The sequence below is a fragment of the Aedes albopictus genome, chromosome 3 (genome assembly GCF_035046485.1).
Source record: "Aedes albopictus strain Foshan chromosome 3, AalbF5, whole genome shotgun sequence".
Lineage (NCBI taxonomy): Eukaryota > Metazoa > Arthropoda > Insecta > Diptera > Culicidae > Aedes > Aedes albopictus.
Genome location: NC_085138.1, coordinates 431,585,574 through 431,612,689, shown reverse-complemented (window position 1 = coordinate 431,612,689; position 27,116 = coordinate 431,585,574). Strand labels below are relative to the sequence as shown.

Sequence of the window (27,116 nt, the reverse complement as noted above, 5' to 3'; positions counted from 1 at the left end):
CTGTACCCGGGTAGAGCTTAATGGCAAAAGAATGGCAAATTTTACCATTAAAACAGAATGTTTGAATGGCAAAATGTGTTATTTGTTTGTTTGAAATAAGAGTTAAAATAACAAAAATAATAACAAAATTTTGGTAGCAGAAAAACTTAAAAATAACTTATTTTGCCATTGTAATAACAAAGTAATGGTAAAGCATGCGGATTTAATTGAAGAACAAAATAAGTTATTATTGAGATATTGATAACAAAATAAGACCCAAATTAACTGTTATCGATGAATATCAAAATATGACATTCTTGAGTTATTGATAACAGAATAAGAACAAATTTAGCTGTTTATGTGGCGTTGATCGGTAGGAATAATGGTAGGTTTAGTTGTTCAAATTCAATTTTTAAATAATGGTAGATTCAGTTATTATTTCAAAGTAGCAGAAGAAAGGTAGATTGAGCTATTTCTTTTTTTTTCTTCAATAAAATTTAAGTTCATCAATCAATGTAAAAACAGTTTTATTTTATGGAAATTAAAAACTCAAAACGAAAGAATCCGGATTTGTTTACTTTTGCGAGATACGTCGAATTGAAAAGTTATGCTTGAAATATACAATATAATAGTTAATGGTATATTAAGAGTAAAATATGTTATGGTGCCTAATGTTTATAAATAATTTCTCACAATATCAAAATAATGGCAAATTTAGCAAGGAATGTAAATTATGTTATTGTTTTGATATTTTTTACAATTCATTATAAAAGGTGCTAAATTGCAAGTTTTACCATGATAGTAATTTTTGTTATTGATGTGTTATTTAGCATTATTCATGAATAACATATCAATGACAAGATTTGCTATGATTGTATATTTTGCTATTGATTTGCCATTTAAAGTTTTTCATAATAACAGAAGAATGGCAAAACGAGATATGATGTCAAAACCAGTTATTATTTTGTCCTTTGTTTGCCATTAGCCTCTACCCGGGTAGGGATATTTTTAGAACTTTTTGTTGAATTTCTGGTCAGTTGTCGACCGGCTGTCGATGAAGCCAGCTTGATAACTTCCCACGAACTCATTCGTTTTAGGTGATAGACGACGGAAGATGATCTGGGATAGCACTTTGTAGGCAGCATTCAAAATAGTGATCGCCCTGAAGTTCTCACATTCCAAATGGTCGTGAATGGGGCAGATTACCTTGTGAATGGGGCAGATTACCCCTCCTTCCACTCCGCCGGTACCTGTTCGGTTTCCCAGATCCTGACTTTCAGCCGGTGCAGACAGGTGGCCAACTTTTCTGGGCCCATCTTGATGAGTTCCATCCTTACCAGCTGCTTTGTTTGTTTTGAGCTGATGAATGGCATCCTTAACTTCCCTCAGTGTGGGAAATGGTGCATTTCTGTCCTTCGCTGCGGTGTCGTTGTTTCCTCCGTAGCCGTGGTCTCCAGTGCCTACGTTCTCCACGCCAATCAGGTGCTGATCGAAGTGCTGCTTGCACCTTTCGATCACCTCACGTCCGTCCGTCCTTATCCCTGCACATTTCGGCTCGCGGCACGAAGCCGTTGCGGGATGCGTTGAGCTTCTGGTAGAACTTCCGTGTTTCGTGGTAACGACACAGCAGTTCCATTTCTTCACACACCACTTCCTCCAAGTGACTCTTTTTCTCCCGACAGAGGCTGTTTCCGCTTCTGTTTGTAACGTTCCACGTTCTGTCGGGTCCCGTGCTGCAGCATTATAGTACACGCTGCGTTCTGCTCATCCAAAACCGTTCTGCACTCCTCGTCGAACCATTCGTTCCGTCGATTCCGTTCCACGTACCCGATGTTGCTTTCGGCTGCGTCGTTGATGGCTGCCTTTTCTGGTACGGCTCTCTTAGCCCTCGAGGAAACTACCGGAACCCAGAGGGGGAACCGGTCAAAACCCTAGGCTGCTGGTCTGAACACGGTAGCCGATGAGGTGGGCTCGAAAGGCCTCTTTTGGTCCTCGAGTCCCAGGGTCGTATAGTGAGGAGGTGAGGAAATTTTCGGACATTATTATCTGATTGATTTGGGGGTTAGTTTAAGAATTAACTCACTCTAATCCTGACTGATGAAAGCGGTCGTCGGGTGATGCTGGCTTTCAGGTGGGTGAGGTGGTTGCCGTAAACGGGAGGCGAACGGATGAGATCGGCCAGGGGTCGCCGTCGAAGAAGCCCGGCCACGTGGGTGTGAACTGGCGGCGGCGAGGGCTGGCGGCGAGTGGCCAACGAGGGAGCTCGGCGACGGAGATTGACGATGGGCGGCGTGGCGTGTCTGCGGCCGTGGCTAGCCAGGGAAGCAGGTTACGAGGCCAGCGGCAGGGCTAGCCATGGCGGCCGATGACGTAGGTGGCCGGTAATGGCAAATGAAGATTGTCCAGGGGCCACTGGATAGCAGTAGTACCGTGAGCTAAGCTGGGCTGGCCGGACGGTGGTTCGGATTTGGAGCCAACAGCGTTCCGCGCGGCTCTGGGCGTTCTTGGAAAGGGACTTCAGATCCCACCGAGCCACGTGTTCCCAGAATGGCCGATCACTGAAGCTCCGGGGTCCACAAAGGCGAACACTGCACCACAAATTCAAAAAGACTCACTACGATGGACCACTCACGGCTTTCGGTTGTTGCTGGATTCGGGATAGGCCCAGAAAAACTGACTCTGACGGGTCCGAAACAACCTTCGGAAAGGTAGCTAATTACTTGGCTTCAACAAAAAAACAACTCCTGCCAAACTTTCGTTGTTGCCGGTTTCGTGGCTCAAACACAAGAGAGCCCCTGTTCTCATCGATTCCACCTCCCTAGCTCGGAGACGGTCCATTTTCGCCGCTGTTCCTTGCCCACCACGTCTGTTGACTTTCAAACTGACAGAACGTCACCCATCAATCACCTCCCCAGCCACCTATTGGGGATTTTTGTGTGGCTACCCACTTTGGTAGCGTGTGGGGAGTAATAGGGTTCTCAAACATGACCCTTCTTCCAACGCGACAATGAGGCGGTGAAAATCGCTTGCATTATTTTAATTAATTTCTCTCACAAAAAAAAACATTTGTAACCACTTTTACGGTTACACGTGGCCTTCACTGTACTCCAGCAGTTCTCTAGAGGGGCCTTATCGAGCTCGCCCTCGTCTGGCAACGCGGCAAGGTTCTGCGTGTATGCTGAGGTGTCATCAGATTGCTTTAGTCGCTCTAGGTTGTACCGTGACGGTCGCCGGTACCGTACATTGTTAATGACGGAATGTTTTGGGCGCAGTTTGTCCATCACCAGATAGTTGTCGGAGTCGATGTTGGGGCTAAGATAGGTCCTGACGTCGATAATGTAGGAGAAGTGCCGTCCATCAATCAGAACGTGGTCTATTTGAGATTCTGTCTGCTGTGGTGATCTCCAGGTGTAACAATAAGGGAGGCTGTGTTGGAAAAGGGTGCTACGTAGGGGAACAAAGCCCAAAATACCAAGATGGGGTAAAATGGCCCAACTCATAAAATCATTCCTGTATGGGACTTGATCATTAGTATAGGTGAATGGTGTCAAGATATGTTTGCATCGAACATTATTCTAGAAGCTAGGCCACCAAACCCACGAAAAATCTTTTGATTCCCCAATGAAAATTGGCAACTTCCAGTTTTTCGTGCTTGCAATTAAGGTTTTCTGGTGATTTTATTACCAGCCAAGTGTTTCCAACGAGATTGAGGCTCACATGGAGACGCATGGTTGTTGATGTCTACGCTTTCTATGTTGGGGGTCATTCAAATATTACGATTATTCTTTTGGCGGGGAGAGGGGTAACACTCCATTTATCGAGTTCACGAAAAAAGCGGACAGTGGGGGAAAAGGAGTCGGAAATCCCCGAAAACTGACTGACGTAATTTTTGAATGTTTTCATGAAGTGGCATCTTACCCCATGGCAGGTGGTCGTTTTGCACTACTTCCGTTTTACGAATCAGTTTTTAAAATCGCTAAAATTCAATGAAAATGCAATAGTTTATTGAATAGTTTTGCTGAAGTATCGGGCAAATATTGTCTAGTTGCTGTTACCACTTTGAAAGCTTAACAAATGAGGCTAATTATCATTGAAAACGATAAAAGTTTGAAAAGTGGCATCTTACCCCACTTTACCCTATAGCCATGTTTTTGGAGGCGTCGAAATCAATGAGTCGGTCTGAACTCCTCCTCCTGGCCTAAATGGGCGTTTTAATCTCATATGATGATCGTTTCAGGGGAACTAAGGGGGTTTCCGAAAGCGTTGCAGAGAGTTTCAGAGTATTTTCGACGGAATTTGGAGGCTGGTTACAGGTACGTTTCGGGGGTTTCCGAGGGTCTCATGTTGCAGCACATGGAGTCCGAGTGTATCTTAGGGAGATTTTGGAGGCATTTCAGGATGTTTAAGAACACTTTTGGTTCAGGTGCGTTACATGAGGTTCGAAGTGGTTTTAGGGGGAGTTTGGAGGCCTTTCAGGAAGTTTCAGTGCATTTTCGACGGGATTCAGAGTCGTTACGTTGGTGTTTTAGAGGGTTTCTACGATTCTCAGGTGCATTACACGAGGTCCGAGGGAGTTTCATGGTGATTTTGTAGGCATTTCATGATGTTTTATAGCATTTTTGGCAGGAATCAGAGGCTTATGGAGGCATTTTTATGGGCTTCGGAGAGTATCAGGTACGTTACATGCGGCCCGAAGGGGAGATTTCAGAGGCATTTCAGGAAGTTTCAGAGGATTTTCAGAAACCTCGTCACAATATCTTTGGAAACGCCCCTGTAATGCTCTTTGATGTAAGGGTGTTTTTGAAACTCCCTGGACCGGCCTTATCTTGAAACAGACGGGCGTGGTGGTCTAGTGGCTACCGCTTCTGATTCCTATGCAGAAGATCCTGGGTTCAATCCCTGACCCATCCCTTTCCTCCTACTTTGTATCTTTCTGTATACTTCATCCCTCCTCTCTACATATACAACTAATGCATATTCACATGTTTATAGCCTTCGCTAGAACAGAAACGGGTTGAAAAAGCCGTTTCCCTTCCGCATTATCTTTAGAGTAATAAATACACTAAGCTGGGAAACGTGATATTCCTACATCCTGTAGATGTACAGACAATATCGTTCTCGCTGCTCTATTAGACTGCAAAGGCCGAGATTATCACGTTTCCCAGCTTAAGTTCCACAGTCGACAAGCAACCATTTCCGTTAAATACACTAATCTATCATCTAACGCCTGGCATCCACGCACCAATGTGTGAACCCATTGCCAACTATATTCCACCAATGCTCTGACATCCGCATGATTTGGGCAGGGGCAGAGCTATATTCGGTCTTCTGTGGATACAAACGATTGCAATCATCACTTCCTTCCTCTTCTCCACATCGACCTGCATTCTGACGTGGCAGGCGCCATTGTCGCCTAAAAATAGAAGATCACCAACACTCACACACTGAAGATGCCTGCTTAGCCCCCGGCAGATATCTCATTGGTTGTTTGTGTGAGTGCAGCTGATCCGGCGATCCTGGAGTAGCATCCACGGGCGGTCAATCAAGCTCAAGCTCAAGCTCGAGCCCATGAAACAGCCTTATCCTGAAATGCCTTAAAACGCCCCTGAAACCTCCATAATCCCATTGAAATCACCATAATTAGTTTGATATGCCTCTTAAACCCCCTTGAGCGCCATTAATGGGCTCCAGACACCCCCTAAAACGTATCTGAAATAACCCATTGAAACGTTCCTAAAACCTCTAGGAACGCCCTTAAAATGTCCCTGAAACTTCCTGAAACTCGCTTAAACGCTTTGAAACACCATTCAAAGGCTCCTGAGACCCCCTGAATTGTTTTAAAGCTACTGAAGCCCCTTGAAACGTCTCTGAAATCCCCTTAATACTATTGAAATGCCCCTCAATTCCCTGTAACCCCATTAAAATGCCAACAAAACCTGGCAGACCGCCCTTAAACGGCTCCTGAAATCCCCTGACACAACCCCCTGAAACGCCCCTAATGTCCCTTGGAACTCCCTTTTTTGGGCTTTCTGGGCACTCTCTGGAAACTCCCTCAGCCCCTTCTTAAATGCCCAGAAACAAGACCTGTTCTCGCGCACTAGAATCCCTCAGCCTAAACTTAATTAATGCTCAAATTTGCCGCTTTTTATACCTTTTTGCCTTTCTCGTACACTAAGTGTACTGGAAAGGCTATATGTTCACTCCAAAAATAACTTTTCAATAGAAGGCCCGGAGGGTCGAGTCACATATATCAATCAACTCAGCTCGACGAATTGAGGTGATGTCTGTGTGTATGTATGTGTGTGTGTATGTATGTGTGTATGTGTGTATGTGTGTGTACAAAACAAACTCACATCACTTTTTGGCAGTAAACCTCAACCGATTTCAATGACCGACGGTTCATTCGACGCGGAATCTGGTCCCATTGTTTCCTATTGAATATGGTTCGAATCGGTCCAGCCGTTCCGGAGATATGGTCATTTAGGTGTTCCGGAACGGTACCCCAGGAAGGGACCAGATATGAAAATGCATCAAACCTATGCATGCGACACAACAAAACACGGCATTTGCAATAACCTGATGAGCGGTAAGCAGGAAAATAGTCTCAGACCATATCTGAACCGGTAGTGTTCCCGAACCGGTTCTGGGCGTCCCGCTGGAAGTGGCCAAATATGCAATTGAACCAAACCCATGCATGCGACACATCATACCGAGGCATTTTCGATGACCTGATGGACAATGAGCAGGAAAATCATCCAAGACCATATCTGAACCAGTAGTGTTCCGGAACCGGTTCTAGGCGTTCCACTGGAAGTGGCCAAAAATACAATTGAACCAAACCCATGCATGTGACACTAGGCCGTGTCGATTTTTGCAAAATTGCGAATACACAATCCCGAATAGTCACAAATGGTTGCAAATGGACCCAAATGAAGCCCTGCAAAATTTAAAAATTCTAAAAAATCGGTAAGCTAGTCCGCAATCGACTTGAAGTTTTATATGGGAATTTTAATTTTTCAGTATGGGGAAATCCAACTTTTCAAACTTTTGAAGAAAAAGGCACATTAAAGCAACTCTAAAAATCCGCTCCCCCCCTGAAGATTTAGTGCATATATTAGGGAACATTTTGTTAGAAGACAACTTTTTAGTTGCACTTAAGATAAGGGCGTTATTAAATTTCGAAACAATGGATATTTTATTCACATGATTTCTAACTTCTTTAATTGGCATCACTGCTCGTTTTGCGTGTGGAAGAGGGTGGTAACAGCCATCTGCGGCGTCACCACCCGTCGCTGGATGGAGACGCAAGTACCTGATAAAAATGAGATAGTTAGGATTGTAAATATTCTTGCGATATTGCTTTATAAAAACTTGGTCTCTTCGGCAAAGTTGTTGACATGGTCAAGAGCTGTCCATTGATGAACAACAATCATTGGCAAATCCATCGCTGGGCGGCGCTAGTGCGCATACAAACCGCATGCAATAGTATTAACGTATATGCGTGTATCTCAATAACGTGATAATTTAACTGTGTGGTGTCTTCGACAAAGTTGTTGGCTGGGCCACGGGCTATCCAGTGACGAACCAAGTAAGTAGGAATTCAACCGACAGGCGGCGCTACACAGTGGGACCATTCTAAAAAAAGACGATCAAAACCTCTAAGAGCCATTAGATGACATTTTAGCATATAGGTGTCTTTGAAAGATATGTTCAGAAAAATCTTCTCTATTTTTGTGCATATTCACTGTATGGTAAAACTGTAAGGTGAACCCGAACAAAAAAATATTTTTTCAAAATTTTCTTTTAGAGGGTAGATGTCTTTAGCAAAGTTGTAGAACATGTAATTTTAAGTAACTTTGCTCAAGACAACATATAGCTTGGACTTCATTTTTGGGGAGAAAATATGAAAGTTTTAAAACACAACCTCAAAATCAGTTTTTTTAACTTTTCCATGATTATATCGTAAAATGTTAACGTGATATGTTCTACAAGTTTGTAGGTACTACTATACTGCCCAAATTCTGCAAAGTGACGTAAGCGACATTGATAGTTTTGGCCCATTTTTTGGTTATTATGCATAAAACTCTTGCTCATCCTCTAAGTTTCTTTCCATAGATGATAGATTACGACTAGATCTTGCATTCTAATACAACAGGCATACCACAGTGTTATTTTTACACCAGATATTACATATAATATACCAACAAATATCGACATTTTGAATGGCGCTTACGTCACTTTGCAGAATTGCGGCAGTATAATACACTGTCTTGCCGAAGACATCAACCCTGTAAAATTGATAATTGCTCCAGTAAACCAATTTTTTTGATAATTTTTCACTATTTTCACTATTGAATATTTTTTGAATAGGCACTTTTTGGCAGCCGTGCATTCAAAATTTCAATGCTTTATTATGTCCAGAATAGACCAAAAGTGACTTAACAATCGGGTCTGATAAGGCACTTTGATTTCTGATGCTATTTGAATAGTCATTTTTCAAAGAAAATATTCGTAAATTTCATACAAATCATTCAATACAAACTGAAAACTCACGAAAACTTTTCGACATTATTACTAGTTAATCCAAATAGTATTCTTGTTGAAATAGTCTACATTTCTTACACTGTGGTTGACATTACATTCAATACCCGACAAAAAATATCGCTTATTAAATTTTTAAATGAGTTTTTAACACCCATTAAAAACCGTGTTTTTCATCTATTTTTTTATTGCAACTCTCTTTGTTTATGTTAAAATACATGTATTAATCAATCAACTATAATAATGATAACATTTTTTTTCGTTTGCTGTGTTAACATTACAATTTCGGTTAAAAAAAATAGAAAGGCGAAAATATAATGAACGCCTCTAAAAGTTGTGTGTTAAAAATTAAAAATAAAATAAAACGAGTGAAACATTGTTAACTCAGATTGAAATAACCTGTATCTGTTATAGATATTCTAGGTTGTAAATCTTTCGTCATGATGAAAATTGTTTATATTCTATTGAAATTGGTTATGCTGTTTGATACTCTTTAAAATTTATTTTTTCCAGTTTTCAAGTACTGCCTCCGTTTATAGGGCGATTCTTGTCCCTAATGTTCAAATTTCCTTCGTCGTAGACATGTTACCTTGGTTCATACCTCGACAAATCCACATCAAGATCAATGCTCGATTATGGATACTTTTCCAGAGGAGCCATTAGTTTTAAATTTATATTATAACGATTTTTTTTTTTGAAAAGATAAAGAGGTTTTGTGCCTTTTTGAGAATAATTTCGTAGTTGAGGAAATCACTCAAAGGGGCTTTTCCATCATTAAAAATTTTTAGTAAAAAATAAAAACACTAATAATTGAAATAGCCTGCATTTATTTAACTTGTTTTTCTTATTCAGAATTACTACTCGGATGAACTAAAAAAAAAATATAGAAAAGTTGTATGAGATTTGGGAACATTTTCTTTGAAAATGACTATTAAAATACCATCAAATATCAAAGTGCCTTATCAGACCCGATTGTTAAGTCAATTTTGGTCTATTCTGGACAAAATGAAGCATTGAAATTTTGACAGCACGGCTGCCAAAAAGTGCCTATTCAAAAAATATTCAATAGTGAAAATAGTGAAATTTTTTCAAAAAACTTGGTGCAATTATCAATTTTACAGGGTTGGTGTCTTCGGCAAGATAGTGTATTTTAGTAGTGCCTACAAACTTGTAGAACATATCTCGTTAAAATTTTACGATATAATCATGGAAAAATTCAAAAAACTGATTTTGAGGTTGTGTTTTAAAACTTTCATTTTTTCTCCCCAAAAATGAAGTCCAAGCTATATGATGTCTTTAGCAAAGTTACTTGAAATTACATGTTCTACAACTTTGCTAAAGACATCTACCCTCTAAAAGAAAATTTTGAAAAAATATTTTTTTGTTCGGGTTCACCTTACAGTTTTACCATACAGTGAATATGCACAAAAATAAAGAAGATTTTTCTGAACATATCTTCCAAAGACACCTATATGCTAAAATGTCATCTAATGGCTCTTAGAGGTTTTGATCGTCTTTTTTCATAATGGTCCCACTGTGCGCTAGTGTGCATACCAACTGGATGCAAAAGTACAAACTTATATGTGTGTATCTCAATAACGTGATAATTTAAGTAGGTGGTGTCTTCGACAAATTTGTTGGCTGGACCACGGGCTATCCAATTACGAACGCAATACAGTCTTGACTCCTACTACACGGTTAGTTCGGGGGTGCAGTAGGAATCTGTGTTGTAGGAATCCCAGAGCTTATGGGATTTCGCCTAATTGGGGGTGTGAGCGAATATATCAGGAGTATTACAAGATAGCACCATACTTTCTTTGGCAAAGTTGTAGTACTAGAATAGATCTACCACACAATGCGAACTAACATCCAATTAGTTGGCAATTTGGCCGATAGAGGCGCTATGTAGAAGTGGTTGCTTATGTTCACTCGCCAGTAGAAGCACTCATAAATTATCGCTTGCGATATCTCAAGATCTACTTGATTTGGAACAATGCTGTCTTCGGCAAAGTTGTTCAGTAGGTCAAGAACAATTTGGTGGTTAACCAATTAGTTTGTGATTTCGCCGCTAGGTGGCGCTAGTTGTTAAGTAAAGTTTCAAACTTCTCTAGCTCGCGATCCAGATCAGATAGAAAATTGCCGTCTTCGTCATAGTTTTTCAGGAAGTAAAAACCTATCTGGTGATTCAACATCAAGTTGGTGATTTTGCCGCTAGGTGCCACTAGTTGTTAAGTAAAATGTCAAACTTCTTTAGCTCGCGATCCAGATCAGCTAGAAAAGTGCCGTTTTCGTCGGAGTTTTTCGGGAAGTAAAAACCTATCTGGTGATTCAATATTTAGTTGGTGATTTCGTTGCTAGGTGGCGCTAGTTGTTAAGTAAAATTTTGAACTTCTTTAGCTCGCCATCCAGAGCAGATAGAAGAGATTCGTCTTCGGCAAAGTTCTTCAGGAAGTCAAGAACAATCTTGTGATGTATAAATTAGTTGGTGATTTCAGCACTAGGTGGCACTAGTTGTCAAGTAAAGTTTCAAACTCCGCTATCTCGAGATCCAAAGCAGATCGAAAAGTATCGTCTTCGGCAAAGTGGTTCAGGAAGTCAAGAGCTATCTAATGACTTAACATTTAGTTTGTGATTTCGCCGCTAGGTGACGCTAGTTGTCAAGTAAAGTTTCATACTTCCACAGACAAACAGACGTAACACTTCGAACATTTTTCGATTCAAATCATAGTCACGAAAACATATTCGCCCAATGCTAAAAGCCTATGTTTGGCCGACCACCAACTAGGTGGCGGTAGTGAGCAAACGTCAAACTCGAACAAAAACGATGCGAGCGCCACGGTTGGGCAGTTGGTCAACTATCAAATTTTGAAAAAGACCGTTAAATCGGTGTACGATATGAATTATCAGAGTGTTACGTCTGTTTGTCTGTGATACTTCTATAGCTCGCGATCCAGATCAGATAGAAAAGTACCGTCTTCGTCAGAGTTTTTCGGGAAGTAAAAACCTATCTGGTGATTCAACATTTAGTTGGTGATTTCGCCGCTAGGTGCCACTAGTTGTTAAGTAAAATTTCAAACTTCTTTAGCTCGCGATCCAGATCAGATAGAAAAGTATCGTCTTCGGCTAAGTTCTTCAGGAAGTCACGAACAATCTTGTGATGTAGCAATTAGTTTTTGATTTCGCCGCTAGGTGGCACTAGTTGTCATGTAAAGTCTAAACCTCCGCTATCTGGGGATCCAAAGCAGATCGAAAAGTTTCATCTTCGGCAAAGTGCTTTTGAAAGTCAAGAGCAATCTGGTGATTCAACAATTAGTTGAATGAAGGGCTTGCATTTTTAAGAAAAATGAAATATTTTGTCATTTTGCTTCGCTCTTTTCTCAAGTGCGCTAAGCAACGAAGCACAGACAAACAGACATAACTTTTGGAGGAAATTCATCAAAAACTTTTGCCCGGTATATTTTCCATGAGCACACAGCCACCTGTTCGAAGAACCGCTCGAGATACTGTCGATTGCATGATTCAGCAACGTGTACACTGGCAAACGTCAAAACGATCGAACACTAGCGCCTCTGGTGGAAGGATAGTGGAAATTAAATAAAAGTTTGAATTTATCTTTAAATGCACGTGCCAAGCCATGTTGAAGAGTGTTACGTCTGTTTGTCTGTGGACGGAGTCTATGTTGTCGCACAGTATCACACAAATATGAATTTCAATATATGTACAAAAAAGTTTGCATCTGGGATTAAACATCGGACCTCTGAATTGTCAATCCTTCCCAAGTAACGAACTTGTCACATAAAAAGTACAGCAGCAGGTTTTTGTTCCGCTCTTATGTGACAAGCGTGTTACTTGGGATTACTATTAAGCAACAGAACTATTGCGGTGCAACAATAGCATACGCGCTGAAACACTAATAAATTCTACTTCCTGGTGGCGTTTCCTTGGCCGGTCACCGCTCGTTTACAAGGAACAAAAAGGATAACAAAAACGTTGGTTGGCGACCATTTATTATTGAGGTGCATCCTCGGATTCATCGTGGAACCCTTTACCGGCAATGAAAAAGCTAGTCGTCAATGTTGTTCTATCGGAATAATGTGATTTTTTTTCTTTGCGCGGCGGTGAAGAGAACGACGATTGTCAACCCTGGTCTGGATCCAAGATAGAGATGTTCAAAATTCTATTTGCCAACTACCTCCTAATTGTTGAATCACCAGGTTGTTCTATTGTCTATACTTTCTGAAGAAAATTGCCAAAGATTACACTTTTCTATCTGCTATGGATTCCGAGCAGCCTAGCATCACCTAGCAGCTAAATCACCAATTTATTGTTTTATCACCAGAATGCTCTTGGCTTCCTGTTGAACTTTGCCGAAGACAGTACTATTCTATCTGCTATAGATCCTGAGATAGTGTTTTAAAACTTTACATGTCAATTAGCGCCACATAACGGCAAATTCACAAACTATATTTTTAATCAGAAGATGACTCTTGACTTCCTGAAGAACTTTGCCGAAGACGACACTTTTCTATCTGCTCTGAATCGCGAGTTAGAGAAGTTTGAAACATTTCTTGGCAACTAGTGCCACCTAGAGGCGAAATCACAAACTTATAGTTGAATCACTAGATAGCTCTTGACTTCTAGAAGAACTTTGCCGAAGACGACCCTCTTCCATCTGCTATGGATCCCGAAATAAAGAAGTTTGAAACTTCAATTGACAACTAGCGCCACCTAGCGGCCAAATCACCAACTAATTGTTAATTCACTAAATAGCTCTTGACTTCCTATAGAACTTTGCAGAAGACGACACTTTTCTATCTGCTCTGAATAGCGAGTCAGAGAAGTTTAAAATTTTACTTGACAAAGAGCGCCACCTAGCGGTGAAATCACAAACTAAATGTTATTTAATTAGAAAGCTCTTGACTTCCTGAAGAACTTTGCCGAAGACGACACTTTTCTATCTGCTCTTGATCATGAGCTAGAGAAGTTTAAAATTTTACTTAGAAACTAGCGTCACCTAGCGGCGAAACCATCAACTAAATGTTGAATCACCACTGAGGTTTTGAATTACTAAAAGCTTTGCTAAAGACGACACTTTTCTATCTGCTCTGGATCGCGAGCTAGAGAAGTTTGAAACTTTACTTGACAACTAACACCGCCTAGCGGTGCTATCACCAACTAAATGTTTAATTACCAGATAGGTTTTTACTTCCTGAAAAACTCTGACGAAGACGGCACTTTTCTATCTGATCTGGATCGCGAGCTATAGAAGTTTGAAACTTTACTTGACAACTAGCGTCACCTAGCGGCGAAATTACAAACTAAATGCTAAGTCATTAGATAGCTCTTGACTTCCTGAACAACTTTGCCGAAGACGATACTTTTCGATTTGCTTTGGATCCCGAGATAGCGGAGTTCGAAACTTTACTTGGCAACTAGTGCCACCTAGTGGCGAAATCACCAACTAATTGTTACATCACAAGATTGTTCTTGACTTCCTGAAGAACTTTGCTGAAGACGACTCTCTTCTATCTGCTCTGGATCGCGAGCTAAAGAAGTTTGACATTTTACTTAACAACTAGTGGCACCTAGCGGCAAAATCACCAACTTGATGTTGAATCACCAGATAGGTTTTTACTTCCTGAAAAACTATGACGAAGACGGCAATTTTCTATCTGATCTGGATCGCGAGCTAGAGAAGTTTGAAACTTTACTTAACAACTAGCGCCACCTAGCGGCGAAATCACAAACTAATTGGTTAACCACCAAATTGTTCTTGACCTACTGAACAACTTTGCCGAAGACAGCATTGTTCCAAATCAAGTAGATCTTGAGATATCGCAAGCGATAATTTATGAGTGCTTCTACTGGCGAGTGAACATAAGCAACCACTTCTACATAGCGCCTCTATCGGCCAAATTGCCAACTAATTGGATGTTAGTTCGCATTGTGTGGTAGATCTATTCTAGTACTACAACTTTGCCAAAGAAAGTATGGTGCTATCTTGTAATACTCCTGATATATTCGCTCACACCCCCAATTAGGCGAAATCCCATAAGCTCTGGGATTCCTACAACACAGATTCCTACTGCACCCCCGAACTAACCGTGTAGTAGGAGTCAAGACTGTATTGCGTTCGTAATTGGATAGCCCGTGGTCCAGCCAACAAATTTGTCGAAGACACCACCTACTTAAATTATCACGTTATTGAGATACACACATATAAGTTTGTACTTTTGCATCCAGTTGGTATGCACACTAGCGCCGCCTGTCGGTTGAATTCCTACTTACTTGGTTCGTCACTGGATAGCCCGTGGCCCAGCCAACAACTTTGTCGAAGACACCACACAGTTAAATTATCACGTTATTGAGATACACGCATATACGTTAATACTATTGCATGCGGTTTATATGCGCACTAGCGCCGCCCAGCGATGGATTTGCCAATGATTTTGTTCATCACTGGACAGCTCTTGACCATGTCAACAACTTTGCCGAAGAGACCAAGTTTTTATAAAGCAATATCGCAAGAATATTTACAATCCTAACTATCTCATTTTTATCAGGTACTTGCGTCTCCATCCAGCGACGGGTGGTGACGCCGCAGATGGCTGTTACCACCCTCTTCCACACGCAAAACGAGCAGTGATGCCAATTAAAGAAGTTAGAAATCATGTGAATAAAATATCCATTGTTTCGAAATTTGATAACGCCCTTATCTTAAGTGCAACTAAAAAGTTGTCTTCTAACAAAATGTTCCCTAATATATGCACTAAATCTTCAGGGGGGGAGCGGATTTTTAGAGTTGCTTTAATGTGCCTTTTTCTTCAAAAGTTTGAAAAGTTGGATTTCCCCATACTGAAAAATTAAAATTCCCATATAAAACTTCAAGTCGATTGCGGACTAGCTTACCGATTTTTTAGAATTTTTAAATTTTGCAGGGCTTCATTTGGGTCCATTTGCAACCATTTGTGACTATTCGGGATTGTGTATTCGCAATTTTGCAAAAATCGACACGGCCTAATGTGACACATCAAACCACGGCATTTTCGATGACCTGATGAGCGATTAGTAGGAAAAGAGTCTCAGATCATATCTGAACCGGTAGTGTTCCGGAACCGGTTCTAGGCGTCCCGCTGGAGGTGGCCAAATACACAATTGAACCAAACCCATACATGCGACACATCAAACCACGGCATTTTCGATGACCTGATGGACAATGAGCAGGAAAATCATCTCAGACCATATTTGAACCAGTAGTGTTCCGGAACCGGTTCCTGGGTTACCGCCGAAGTGGTCAAATCTGAAAGAGAAACAAACCCATACATGCGTCACATCAAATAGCGGCTTTTTAGATTACCTAATGAACGGTCAGCAAGTGTTTCGGAATCGGTTTTGAATGGCCGGGAGAGGCCAAATGTAAAAGTAAACCAAATCCAGGCATGTGACACATCAAATCGTGGCTTTTGCGATAACCTGATGAACAGTTAGCTAGAAAATAGCCGTAGATCACACTAAAGGCAACTGGTAGTGTTCAGTGTTGGTAAAAACTCAAATTCTCAAATCTCATGGTTGAGTTGTTTCACGCACGATTCTTGACTCGCCAAACTCGCTGCCGAAAAAATCATGCATGAGTTAACTCATGATTTCACTCACTGCTTTATTTCTTGAACATTGAATGCCATTCAAATTGATTTGAATTGGCTTTAAAAGCAAATGAGATTTCGGCGCTTGACTCGAGAGAGCGAGATTTTGCATGAAAAACTCGCGCGTGAGAAAACGATTCAGAATCGCGCGCGAGTTTGCTCACGCAGGAGCGGTTCATGAGTGTGCTTTGAGTGTGAGTTTACCAACACTGGTAGTGTTCCGGAATGGGTTCCGAGAGTCCCGTCGAAATTGTCAAACTCTGCATGTGACACCTTCAATTTGCAGCGTTTTTGGTTAACCGATGAGCAGTTAACAAGACAATAATGTCAGACCATATTTGATTCAGCTGGTAGTTACCCAGAATCAGATCCGGGTAGTAAAATGTAAAATTTAACCAAACCCATGGATGCGGTGTATCAAATCACGACCAGTCTTGTAAACATTCGACACTTTTCACTACCTTCATTTCGTTGCCGCAGTCGAGTGTCAGTTTGCTTTGTCACATTCGTGCGCTACCGTTACCTCTTACCTACACACAACACGAGCAGTAGAACGAAGATCAATAAACATAAGAAAGAGTCAAATCAATGTCATCTGACACGATGACACGTAAGTAATTCTAGCATTACGCATAGATTTTCAGCCAATTCCGATTATGAATGTTAATATGAGTTTATTCTTGCATGTTGCATTGAATACGGCACACAGATGGGCAACATAGCTCTTGTTATGGAAGAAGACAGGAATAACAAAAGCCGAACCGTCTTTCGAAGCCGCTATCGTGGTGAAGCGCATTCGTTTGACATTTTTGTTTCGAACAGTAGTTTGATTGATTGTGTGGCGGATACCGGAGACAAAGGAGGCCGAATATCGACGAAAAGGTTCAAATGACTGTGATCTCTAACAAGACTGATCACGACTTATCAACATCCTGATGGAAAAATAGGGTCAGACCCGGTAGTGTTGCGGGTTCAGCTGTGGCGCTGTGGCTTCGAAAGTGGTTAAAAGTAAAAGTGAATCAAACTCATGCATGCGATATATCAAATCGCGGTGATTAGGTAAAGGTGAAAAATAAGCAATAAAATAATCTCAGACCATAATTGGGACAACCGGTAATGTCATGGTCCATGACTCATGGAATCAGATTCGGCTATCCCACCGGATATTACCAAATATAAAAATGAACCAAACCCATATATACGACACATCAGATCGCAGATTTTTTGATAATCTAATGAACGGTTAGCAAGAAAATAGCCTTAGATCACATTAGAGACTAGCTTTTGTATAGCAGAACCAACGTTCATGTGAAAAATTCAATCGTGGCTTTGTTTAAGGAGAAACATCAGAGAATACAAATATGGCTGCCACAATGGCCGACTTGGACCCCTACTCACGATTTCAAGAGCACCAATCTCAAAAAATCGAAAACAAATCCGCTCGATTTGGAAAAGCTGCCTCTTTTTGCAAGTGAGCAAAGCCAGGATAAACAAGTGCGGCTTGGTTCGATGCTTCGTTCGTCAGATTTGTGCCTCTAAAGTCTGTATGCAAAATTGCAATGGGATTTCTTGATGTTTCACCTTAATGGCCTGATAAACGTTAGGTATGAACAACAGTGACGAATCGGTCTAAGTTCACATATATGAAAGAGAACAAAACATAGACAAAACTAAAGCGATCTCACCAAATCGTACCATTTTAGATTCCTAAGGTGTAAATTTATAGCAGGATGGGTCAACGTTGAATGGAAAAATAAGAATTTAATCGCGTCAACAGAAGATGGCGGCTGTTTTAAGGAATTTTGAGCACTAAAACTATGTAAAATAAGTGTGTTTGGTATGGGAAATATGTTCGGAGTCCACCAGAGTATCCAAGATAGCGGTCCAAAATCCAAGATAATGGCCCAGTATTCAAGTAAGTGCCTATTTTATAGGATTTTTAATTCTTGCATTATGGGCATATTTTGTATGGAAATATGTTCAGATTTCAAAATTTAATCGGAAAACCCAAGCTGTCCGCTGTTTCACAAGGTCTGCAACATGACTATAGTTTGAATAGGGAAGAATGCCGATCTTCGTCCAAAACTGGTATCCAGAAAATCATAAACGACATGCCAAAATTCAATACGGCGACTATTTTATGTAATTTTAGGTCCAAAAATGAATACTAGGACATCCAAGATGGTGTCTCAATGTTCAAGATGGCGATTAGTTTAGTTGGGGTAGATATCCGGAGTCATAAAATGATGACCGGAAAATCTAAAATGATGTTTCAAAATTTTGCGGCTTCATGACACTTATATAGTTTGAATTTTGTTTTATAATTTCTGAATATTGGATGTTATGCTAATATAAAATGTATCCATATTGAGTAGATTTAGCAAGCAGTTTTCATTTTGTATTTATGTCAATGTCGTCAACATGCCGCTTGAGTTTTATTGAAAGGATATTTTAAAGCACGAGAAAGGCACCATCACCACTAGGTGGATTAATTAGGTTTTTTAAATTATGTACATTTTTAATTTATGCACCCCTGTCATGTGCATAAAAAGAAGATCCGGTGTATTAAACTACGATGCTAATGCTTATTTTCAAACGAGAAAATTTCGCATCATTTAGGTATCACCGTCACATTCTGGAGGTCCACTATATCGGTTTCCTATGGAATGGCTGTACGGCGAAGCTAACTCTCTCATGTTGTAGGTAATGGTTTCCATCTTAGCCTAACCAAAGGCGCTTGAACAGTTTTACCGTTTCTTCAATGAAACCTTCTATCGCCCCTCCGCTAGTAAAGCTTTTATACGCTCTTTCTTCTACGTACGACTGTCTCCCTCAGGCAACTCGTCGCTCTAACGTTCGCGCGTGGAAAGCCGCTAAAACAAACCATTAAATTTGAACACTTTATAGGCATAAATATAGCGATAATTTATAGCCACAATTTAGATGCGCGCCGACCGTCTCCTTAGTCATCCTCTCATTCCTTATGTTCGACGACCGATCGACGATATTTACAATCCGATCGGAGGAGAGCCTAAGCACATGCACAACAAATTTCGTAAATACCATAGTCAGCTAACGACACCCGCGCGATCGCGATCGTAGTTTCGAAAACATATGACAAAGCCTCTCTCCCTGCGATTTGAGGAACCCGGTTGGCCCCGCTCGCTAGCTGCACTGATTGAGCTTCGGCCGGCGCACTACAGAACCTAAACGACGACGCTATTAGATTGAAATTAGCTTGTACGGACCGTACAAGCGACGGCGCGCCGGCCCGTAGGCGTCTTCATTGGCGTTTGCTCTCACAACCTATTGACACCGGAGCGAAGCGAATTTATGGGCGCCATTAGCGTATTGAATTGCGACAAATAGGTGTCAGTGAAGTCATTCATACAATCCCATTTAGAGTGGTCCGCATGGCGCGAAGAAGCCCGCCGGAGGGTGTCCTCAGTTGTAGGCAATAAAAGCAAAAACGGCTATCCGAGTCCGAGCTGCTGAGCTCGATTGGTGAGAAAAGTGAGTGGTCATTGCGAGTGGCTCCAGTAACTTTCTCATAAATTATCGATTGTGCGACAAATCTGAATTTCGCGCTGGATCCGATCGGATTTGCATATACTAATGAGAACTCCCGCTGGTATCGATTTGGCTTGGCCATTTTGGGTTGGTTCTACTAGTGGGATCAATAAAAATTCCAGGAGTCGTGTGGTTCAACTGGTAGTCCATCTGGATCGTGTTCGATTAGGGTTTCAATAAATTATACTCGATTAAAATATCGATACGATTATGTTAGTTGGTGGCAGGGTAGCCGAATTACTCACTTGAACATTCCGCAGTATCCATTGGAGGTATCGAATGTCTGTTCCGGAGGGACGACGCGTTCCAGAAGTCGGGGTAGCTGCGATAGACAACCTAGGGCTGCTAGTAAGCTAGGATCACCAGGCCCAACAGGCTCTGGTAGTTCTCGGGCTGACAATGGTGACCCCGGAGGCGATACCCGAAACTGAGGACGAGCACACATGTCCTAAAATTGAAAAAGTGTTAACGTACGTTGAAATCATACAGTAGAATTGATCTTACGTGAGGTCGCATCCAAACTATCTGCTTCTTCTTGGACAGTGTCCGTGTCGTTGGTGGAAATTCCAGATCTTCGTGCAATCCTCCAGGGCCACGAGTTAGGACCCCGTTGGGACCTCCATTCATACCGTTGATACCGTTCAGGCCATTCAGGCCGCCATTCATCCCATTCATGCCGTTCACACCTATATGGGTTCGCCCATTGGGAATGGTTCCGTTGTGTCCGTTGGCTGTAATGACCTCTGTAGAACGGGGCCTGGATAGCGTTGACTGGAGGTCTGCGGAGCCATTTATCCAGGATCGCACCTTCGGGCCACCATCTGGAAAGAAAAAACGATTGTGGGTATTAGATGAGTATTGACAAGAACGTGCAGCTATGTTCATAGTAGGGTATCACGCCACTTGGGCGGTGGCTTCTATATTCGTCTGTTTTCCACTACATCTCAGTCAATTTTGAACCAATTGACTTGAAATGTTGTACACGGGTAGATACTATAGGTTCAGGAGGCCACCGCAGTCGTTCGGCTACGGAAGAGCCCGGCAGGGTCACAAGTGGCCTTTGTACAGCTACCTGTGGTGGACTTGTTACGTTAAAGTTGGAAATCTCAAGGAGGGCTGGTCAGTAGGCCAACTGACCTTGCACGATCTACCGGAGGCTTGCTTCAGGAGTCTGGAACCACAACACAAGTCATGGGGCTGCAAAGGCCCTGACAGTAGCAAGGTGTGTAGGCGATGTGGCAGGGAAGGTCACAACTCACAAGGCCGCTTGAGCCCATCCAAGTGTTTTGTTTCAGGAAAACCGCAAACAGCAAGCACCCAACGCTAGGTCCAAGGTTTCCGGCCTCCAGCAAAACCTCTTCTGAGTGGAGGACGAATATCGCCATTATAGCAGACCCATTCCGAGTACCCGCCGGCAACGGCAATTGGGTCGCGGATGGGTTCAAAAGGCAATATGGACGACGGGTAAACACCCCTTCCTGGAGTTGGTATCTACTATTCAATTAGTTGTAGGCGCTAGTCGCCATGGAACGGATCACCATGAACGGATCGTATTTTCGGAAATAAAACCTACCATCGAGAGAAAATTAACAAAAAAAAAAATCAATCACTAAATGCTTGCCTTTATGATACTAAAGGAAGAACGTCAATTTGAAGTCTGGTCATTGGAACTTTGGTGTGTCTATTTTCCTTCAATTGTTTTAGGAAAATATGCAGAAGACTCTTATTAAGAACTTCTGAACAAATTCAAATATAATTCCAAGGTGCCCATTCGAATACAAAACTCATGGAACTATTTAGTTTTTTCATTTTCAAGTAGATGCCACTTAAAATTCACATCTCTCAAGGAGTTTCATCAGAGATCCTTCCGGAATGAATCAGTGATGCCTTTAGAAGATACATCAGGGATTCCTTAAGAGAATTCATCAGGGGTTTCTTCAGAAGTTTCTTTAGGGATTAGTCCAGACGATTCTTCGGGGATTTCTTCAAGAGTTCTTTCAAAGGTTCCTTCGAAAATACCTTCAAAGATTCCTCTAAAACTCTCATCAGGGAGTTCCTTTAGAGATCTTTTCAGGAGTTCCTTAACCCTTCAGCGCGCGCGCCGTTGTAAAAAGTACAACACTACCAAAAAAATTCGCTTGCCGTATACAGCGGAAGCGCGGTGCAGTTTCAGCCGCTTGATGGCGCGCGTCCTGAAAGGTTAAAAGATGTGTCCAGTAGTCTTTTTAGCAATTCAGGGATGTCGTCAGGAGTTTCATCAGGAATTCCGTCAGAATATCTCATAGGTATTCTGACAGGAGTGCTTTCAGTGAATGCTCTAGGGGTTCCTTCAGAGATTCTTTCAGGAGGATTCAGGGATGCCTTCCGAAGTTCAATTACGGACTTCTATTAGTCTAGAAGTTCTGTTTGAAGTTCAAGAATTCCTACAATAGTTCCATCAGGAATTTGTCGTCCAGGAGGTCCTTCATGGATTCCCCCAGAAGTTCTGTAAGGGATTCTTCCAGGGGTCGCTTCTGAAATTATTTCAGAGATTTTCCCAGGAAGACTCAGTGATACCTCGAAGAGTTCCTACAGAAATTTTATTAGGAGTTTCTTTCAAGTATTTCTTTAGGACTAAATCAGCCATATCTCCAGGATTTCTTTAAAAGATCTCTCATGGAGTTCCCAAAAGAATTCCTCCAAAATTTCTTCCAGGTAATCCTCCACGATTTCATTCTGAAATTCTTACGAGGATTTCTCCTGACATTCTTTCGAGGACTCCTCCTGGATTTCTTTTGAGGATCCTTCCTGGAATTCCTTCAGCAAACCTCCTAGAAATTTTTCGGAGATTCCTCCTGGAGTCCTTCTGAGATTTCTCCTGGAATTTCTTCAGTAATTCCTCTTATAATTTCTCCGAGTATTCCTCCTGGAATTCTTTCGGGGATTCCTCCTGGAGTTCCTTTTGAAATTTATCTTGGAATTCTAACAGGTATTCCTCCTAGAATTTCTTCGGGGATTCTTCCTGGAAATCCTTCGTGATTCCTCCCGGAATTCTTTTGGGATTCCTCCTGTAATTTCATCGGAAATTTCTCCTGTAATTCCTTCGTGGATTCTTCCTGGATTGCCTTCAGTTATTTATCCTGGAACTCCTTCGAAGATTCTTCTGGGACGTTCTTCGCTCCCCCGCCCCTCCTCAGAATTTTTTCGGCAATTCCTTTGGGTATTTCTCGTGAAATTCCTTCAGAGATTCCTTCTGGAATTCATTCGGGGACTCCACCTGAAGCTCCTTCGGATTCCTCCTCCTAGTATTCCTTCGGGGATTTCTCTAGGAATTCCTTCGGGGAATCCTACTAGAATTTCTTCGGGGATTTCTCCTGGATTTCCTTTTGGGAATCCTCTTGGAATTCATTTGAGAATTCTTTCAGGAATTCTTTCGGGAATTTCTCCTGTAATTCCTTCGAGGAAACTTATTAGAAATTCTTCGGAGATTCCTCCTGGAGTCTTTCGGAAATTTCTCCTGGATTTTTTGCGGGTATTCTTTTTAGAATTTCATCGGGGTTCCCTCCTTAATTCTTTCGGAGACTCATCCTGGAATTCCTTTGGAAATTTCTCTTGAAATTCCTTCGGGGATTCCTCCTAGAATTTCTTCGGGGATTCTGCCTGGAAATCCTTCGGTGATACTTCCTGGATTTCTATGGGGATTTCATCCTGGATTTCTTCCACGAACTCCTAATGGAATTTCTTCGGGGATTTCTTCTGGATTTTCTTCGGGGGTTCCTCTTGAAATTTCTTCAAGGATTCTTCCGGGAATTCGTCCCGCAATTTATTACAATATTTCTTCTGGATTTCTGTCGTAGATTCCTACTTAAATTCCTTTAGAAATTTCTCTTGGAATTCCTCCGTGTATTCCTTCTGGAATTTCTTCGGAGATTCTTCCTGGAAATCCTACGGCGGTTGCTTCTGGAATCCTTTCGGTGACTGCTTCTGGAAGGTTTCTTTGGGGGTTCTCCCTGTAATTTCTTCTGAAATTTCTTCGGTATTTTCTCCTGGAATTCTATATCCTGCTATAGTTTTTTCGGCGATTCCTCCTAGAATTCCTACTCCTAAAATTACTTCTGGGATTACTCCTGGAATTCCTTCAGGAATTCCTCCTAGAAATCCTTGAGGAATTCTTCCTAGAATTTCTTCAGGGATTCCTCCTGGCATTCCTACGGGGATTCTTCTTGGAATTCTTTCGGAGATTTCTTTTGGAATACCTTCGGTAAAATCTCCTAGAAATTCTTCGGAAAATCCTCCTGGAGTTCTTCGGAGATTTTTCCTGGAATTGCTTCTGGAATTCCTTTTGAAATTTCTTCGGGGATATCTCCAAGAATTCCTTCTGCAATTCCTTCGAGTATTCCTCCTGGAATTCTTTCGGGGATTCCTCCTAGAATTTTCATTGGAATTCCTTCGGGGATTCCTCTGGGAATTCCTTCAGGGGTTCCTCCAGTAATTCCTTCGGAAATTTCTCTTGGATTTCTTATGATTATTCCTTGAATTCATTCGGGGATTTCTCCAGGAATTTGTTTGGACTCCTCCTGGATTTCCTTCGGGGGTTCCTCCTCGAATGCCTTCAGGGATGCCAACTGGAATCCCTTCGGGGATTCCTTTTGGCGTTTCTTCTGGAATTCTTCTAAAATTTCAATCATTGGTTTCTTTCTGCAGGGATCCCTCAAGGAGAGATTCTTGATCAACCAGGGATTCATACAGGAGTTACTGCAGGTTTTAGGTCAGGAGATCCTTGAGGGATTCCTCCAAGAGTACATTCAGAGATTCCTCCTGCAGTTCCTTGAAGACTCCTCCAGGAATATCTTTGGGGATTTTTCGTGGGTTTTTATCGGGAATTGTCACTTTATTTCTTTTTGCCTTTCTCGTACACCAAGGTGTACCGAAAGGCTATATGTTCACTCCAAAAACGAAAATTTGATAGAGCCTCCGGAGGGGTCAAGTGTTATATACCAATCGACTCAGCTCGACGAGTTGAGATGATGTCTGTGTGTGTGTATGTGTGTGTGTGTGTATGTATGTGTGTGCGTATGTGTGTGTGTGTGTGTACAAAAAAGGTCACCTAACTTTTAGATAGTAAACATCAACCGATTTTAACGACCGACGGTTCATTCGACGCGGAATCTGGTCCCATTGTTTCCTATTGAAAATGGTTCGGATCGGTCCAGCCGTTCCGGAGTTATGGCCATTTAGGTGTTCCGGATCGGTACCCCAGGAAGGGGCCAGATATGAAAATTCAACAAACCCATACATGCGACCCATCAAACCACGGCATTTTCGATTATCTGATGATCGGGAAGTAGGAAAATAGTCTCAGACTATATCTGAACCGGTAATGTTCCGAAACCGGTTCCGGGTGTCCTGCCGGAAGTGGTCAAATATAAAAGTGAACATAACCCATGCATGTGACACATCAAAGAGCGGCTTTTTCGATAACCAGTTGAATCGTAAACAGGTAAGTAGTTTCAGACCATATTTGAACCGATAGTGTTCCGGAACCGGTTCCGGGTGAACCAAACCCATGCATGCGACATATCAAAGAGCGGCTTTTTCGATAACCAGATGAACGGTAAACAGGAAAATAGTTTCGTACCGTATCTGAACCGGTTGTGTTCTGAAACCGGTTCCGGGTGTCCCGCTGGAAGTGGCCAATTATAAAAGTGAACCAAACCCATGCTCGCGACACATCAAAGGGCGGCTTTTCCGATAACCAGATGAACGGTAAGCAGGAAAATATCTTATCTGAACCGGTTGTGTTCTGAAATCGGTTCCAGGTGTTCCGCCGGAAGTGGCCAATTAAAAAAGTGAACCAAACCCATGCATGCGACATATCAAAGAGCGACTTTTTCGATAACCAGATGAACGGTAAGCAGGACAATAGTTTCATACCATATCTGAACCGCTTATATATTAAACTGACGAAGTTGAAGGAATGAATCCAACTGAATGCGTCTGATGATAACCGAAGAATAGTAGATCGAAACGCGTAACGGTTAAAAAGCTGTTTCCGATATATGTCACCGATAATTACCAATCAATCCACAAATAACATACCTGAACCGGTTGTGTTCCAGAACCAGTTCCAGGTGTCCCACCGGAAGAGGCCAGTTAAAAAAGTGAACCAAACCCATGCATATGAAACATCAAATCATCAAAAATGTTGGATAACTAGATAAACGGACAGCAAGAAAATAGTCTCTGACCACACCTAAGATTACCAGCAGTGTTGCAGAATCAGAATTGGATGCATCGCTGAAATTACGAAGGTGAAAAAATCAATGCAAGCGATAAATATGCGTAAACGAACAAAATCCTAATAAAAATTAAAGCGATCTTGTCAAATCACACCATTTTAGATTCCTGAGATGTAATTATACAGTAGGATGAATCAACGTTGTATGGAGAAATTTCAATTTTATAGCATCAATCCCCTTTTGCGGTTGAAATTACTACACACAATTTTGATGCAACTGGTTGAGCCCTCGTGCTCTGTAACACGGTTGAAATTTGAATGGGTTTTATTGTGAGAAATTTTACTGGCTTGCGCTTTTTTTTTGCCAATTTTTACATAAATCTTATAATCAATGATAATAAAATAAAGGCTAAAGTGTGCAGAAAACAATTTGCCGAATTATCTTGATAATGATCGGCATCCAGTGCTAGTGAAGGTGGTCAAGCAGTCAACTGAGAGGTTTGATATTTTTCAGCTCTGCTCATATGTTTAACATAATACATAACTTCGGAATATGAGCCATCAATAAGTTTCCAAATTCGATTATGGCTTTGATATAATTGTTGCTTTTCTGAATAAGGCTGACACAAATTTCGATTTTCTCCTAAGTCAAGCGGGGTCCCCCTGGAAATTTTATTTGGAATTAATCATTTTGAGGAAGGGCGCAAATAAATAGGGGAGATCGGGGCATAATGAACACCCGGGGCGAAATGGACACCCCTATTTTTGCTGATACCGTTGACTTTTAAGCTAAACTTTTAATGCATAAGTGTGAAGGAACAAGTCATCGTTCTATTTTTCAAAAGTACCATTCATATGCCTCCAAAATAACCTAAATATCATTGAATTTGAAATATGTTTTCCATATGGTGAAATTCTTATAATTTCAACGCAGCAGCAAATAAGGTATTACGTGTTTGAGTGTGCCCACCATAAAAACAAGTGAATTGCTACCTTATCTGCATGTATACGTAGATTTAGCTATGGATAAAGTATTTTATGTGTAATTAGAATTTACTCAAAATAAAAATTTCAATGTTGTAGTCGATTTGGGGTGAAATGAACACTGCCAATTATGAATGGATGTACGCGCATTGCCTACTCTAAAGTGTTTAAGAGTGTTGAAA

At 41.4% G+C, this 27,116-nt stretch overlaps 1 protein-coding gene across 3 annotated transcripts in view; it reads right to left on the bottom strand.

The window, feature by feature from the left end:
• LOC109621464 (calpain-11-like) overlaps window positions 1-27,116 on the bottom strand; it is a 259,165-nt gene that overhangs the window by 54,689 nt on the left and 177,360 nt on the right. For all 3 annotated transcript variants that reach the window (XM_062856505.1, XM_062856503.1, XM_062856506.1), the window contains 2 exons: window positions 20,238-20,554; window positions 19,979-20,181 (listed from right to left, as the gene is read on the bottom strand). In XM_062856505.1, the coding sequence (XP_062712489.1) occupies window positions 19,979-20,181; window positions 20,238-20,554 (520 nt within the window). The remainder of the gene's footprint in view (window positions 1-19,978; window positions 20,182-20,237; window positions 20,555-27,116) is intronic.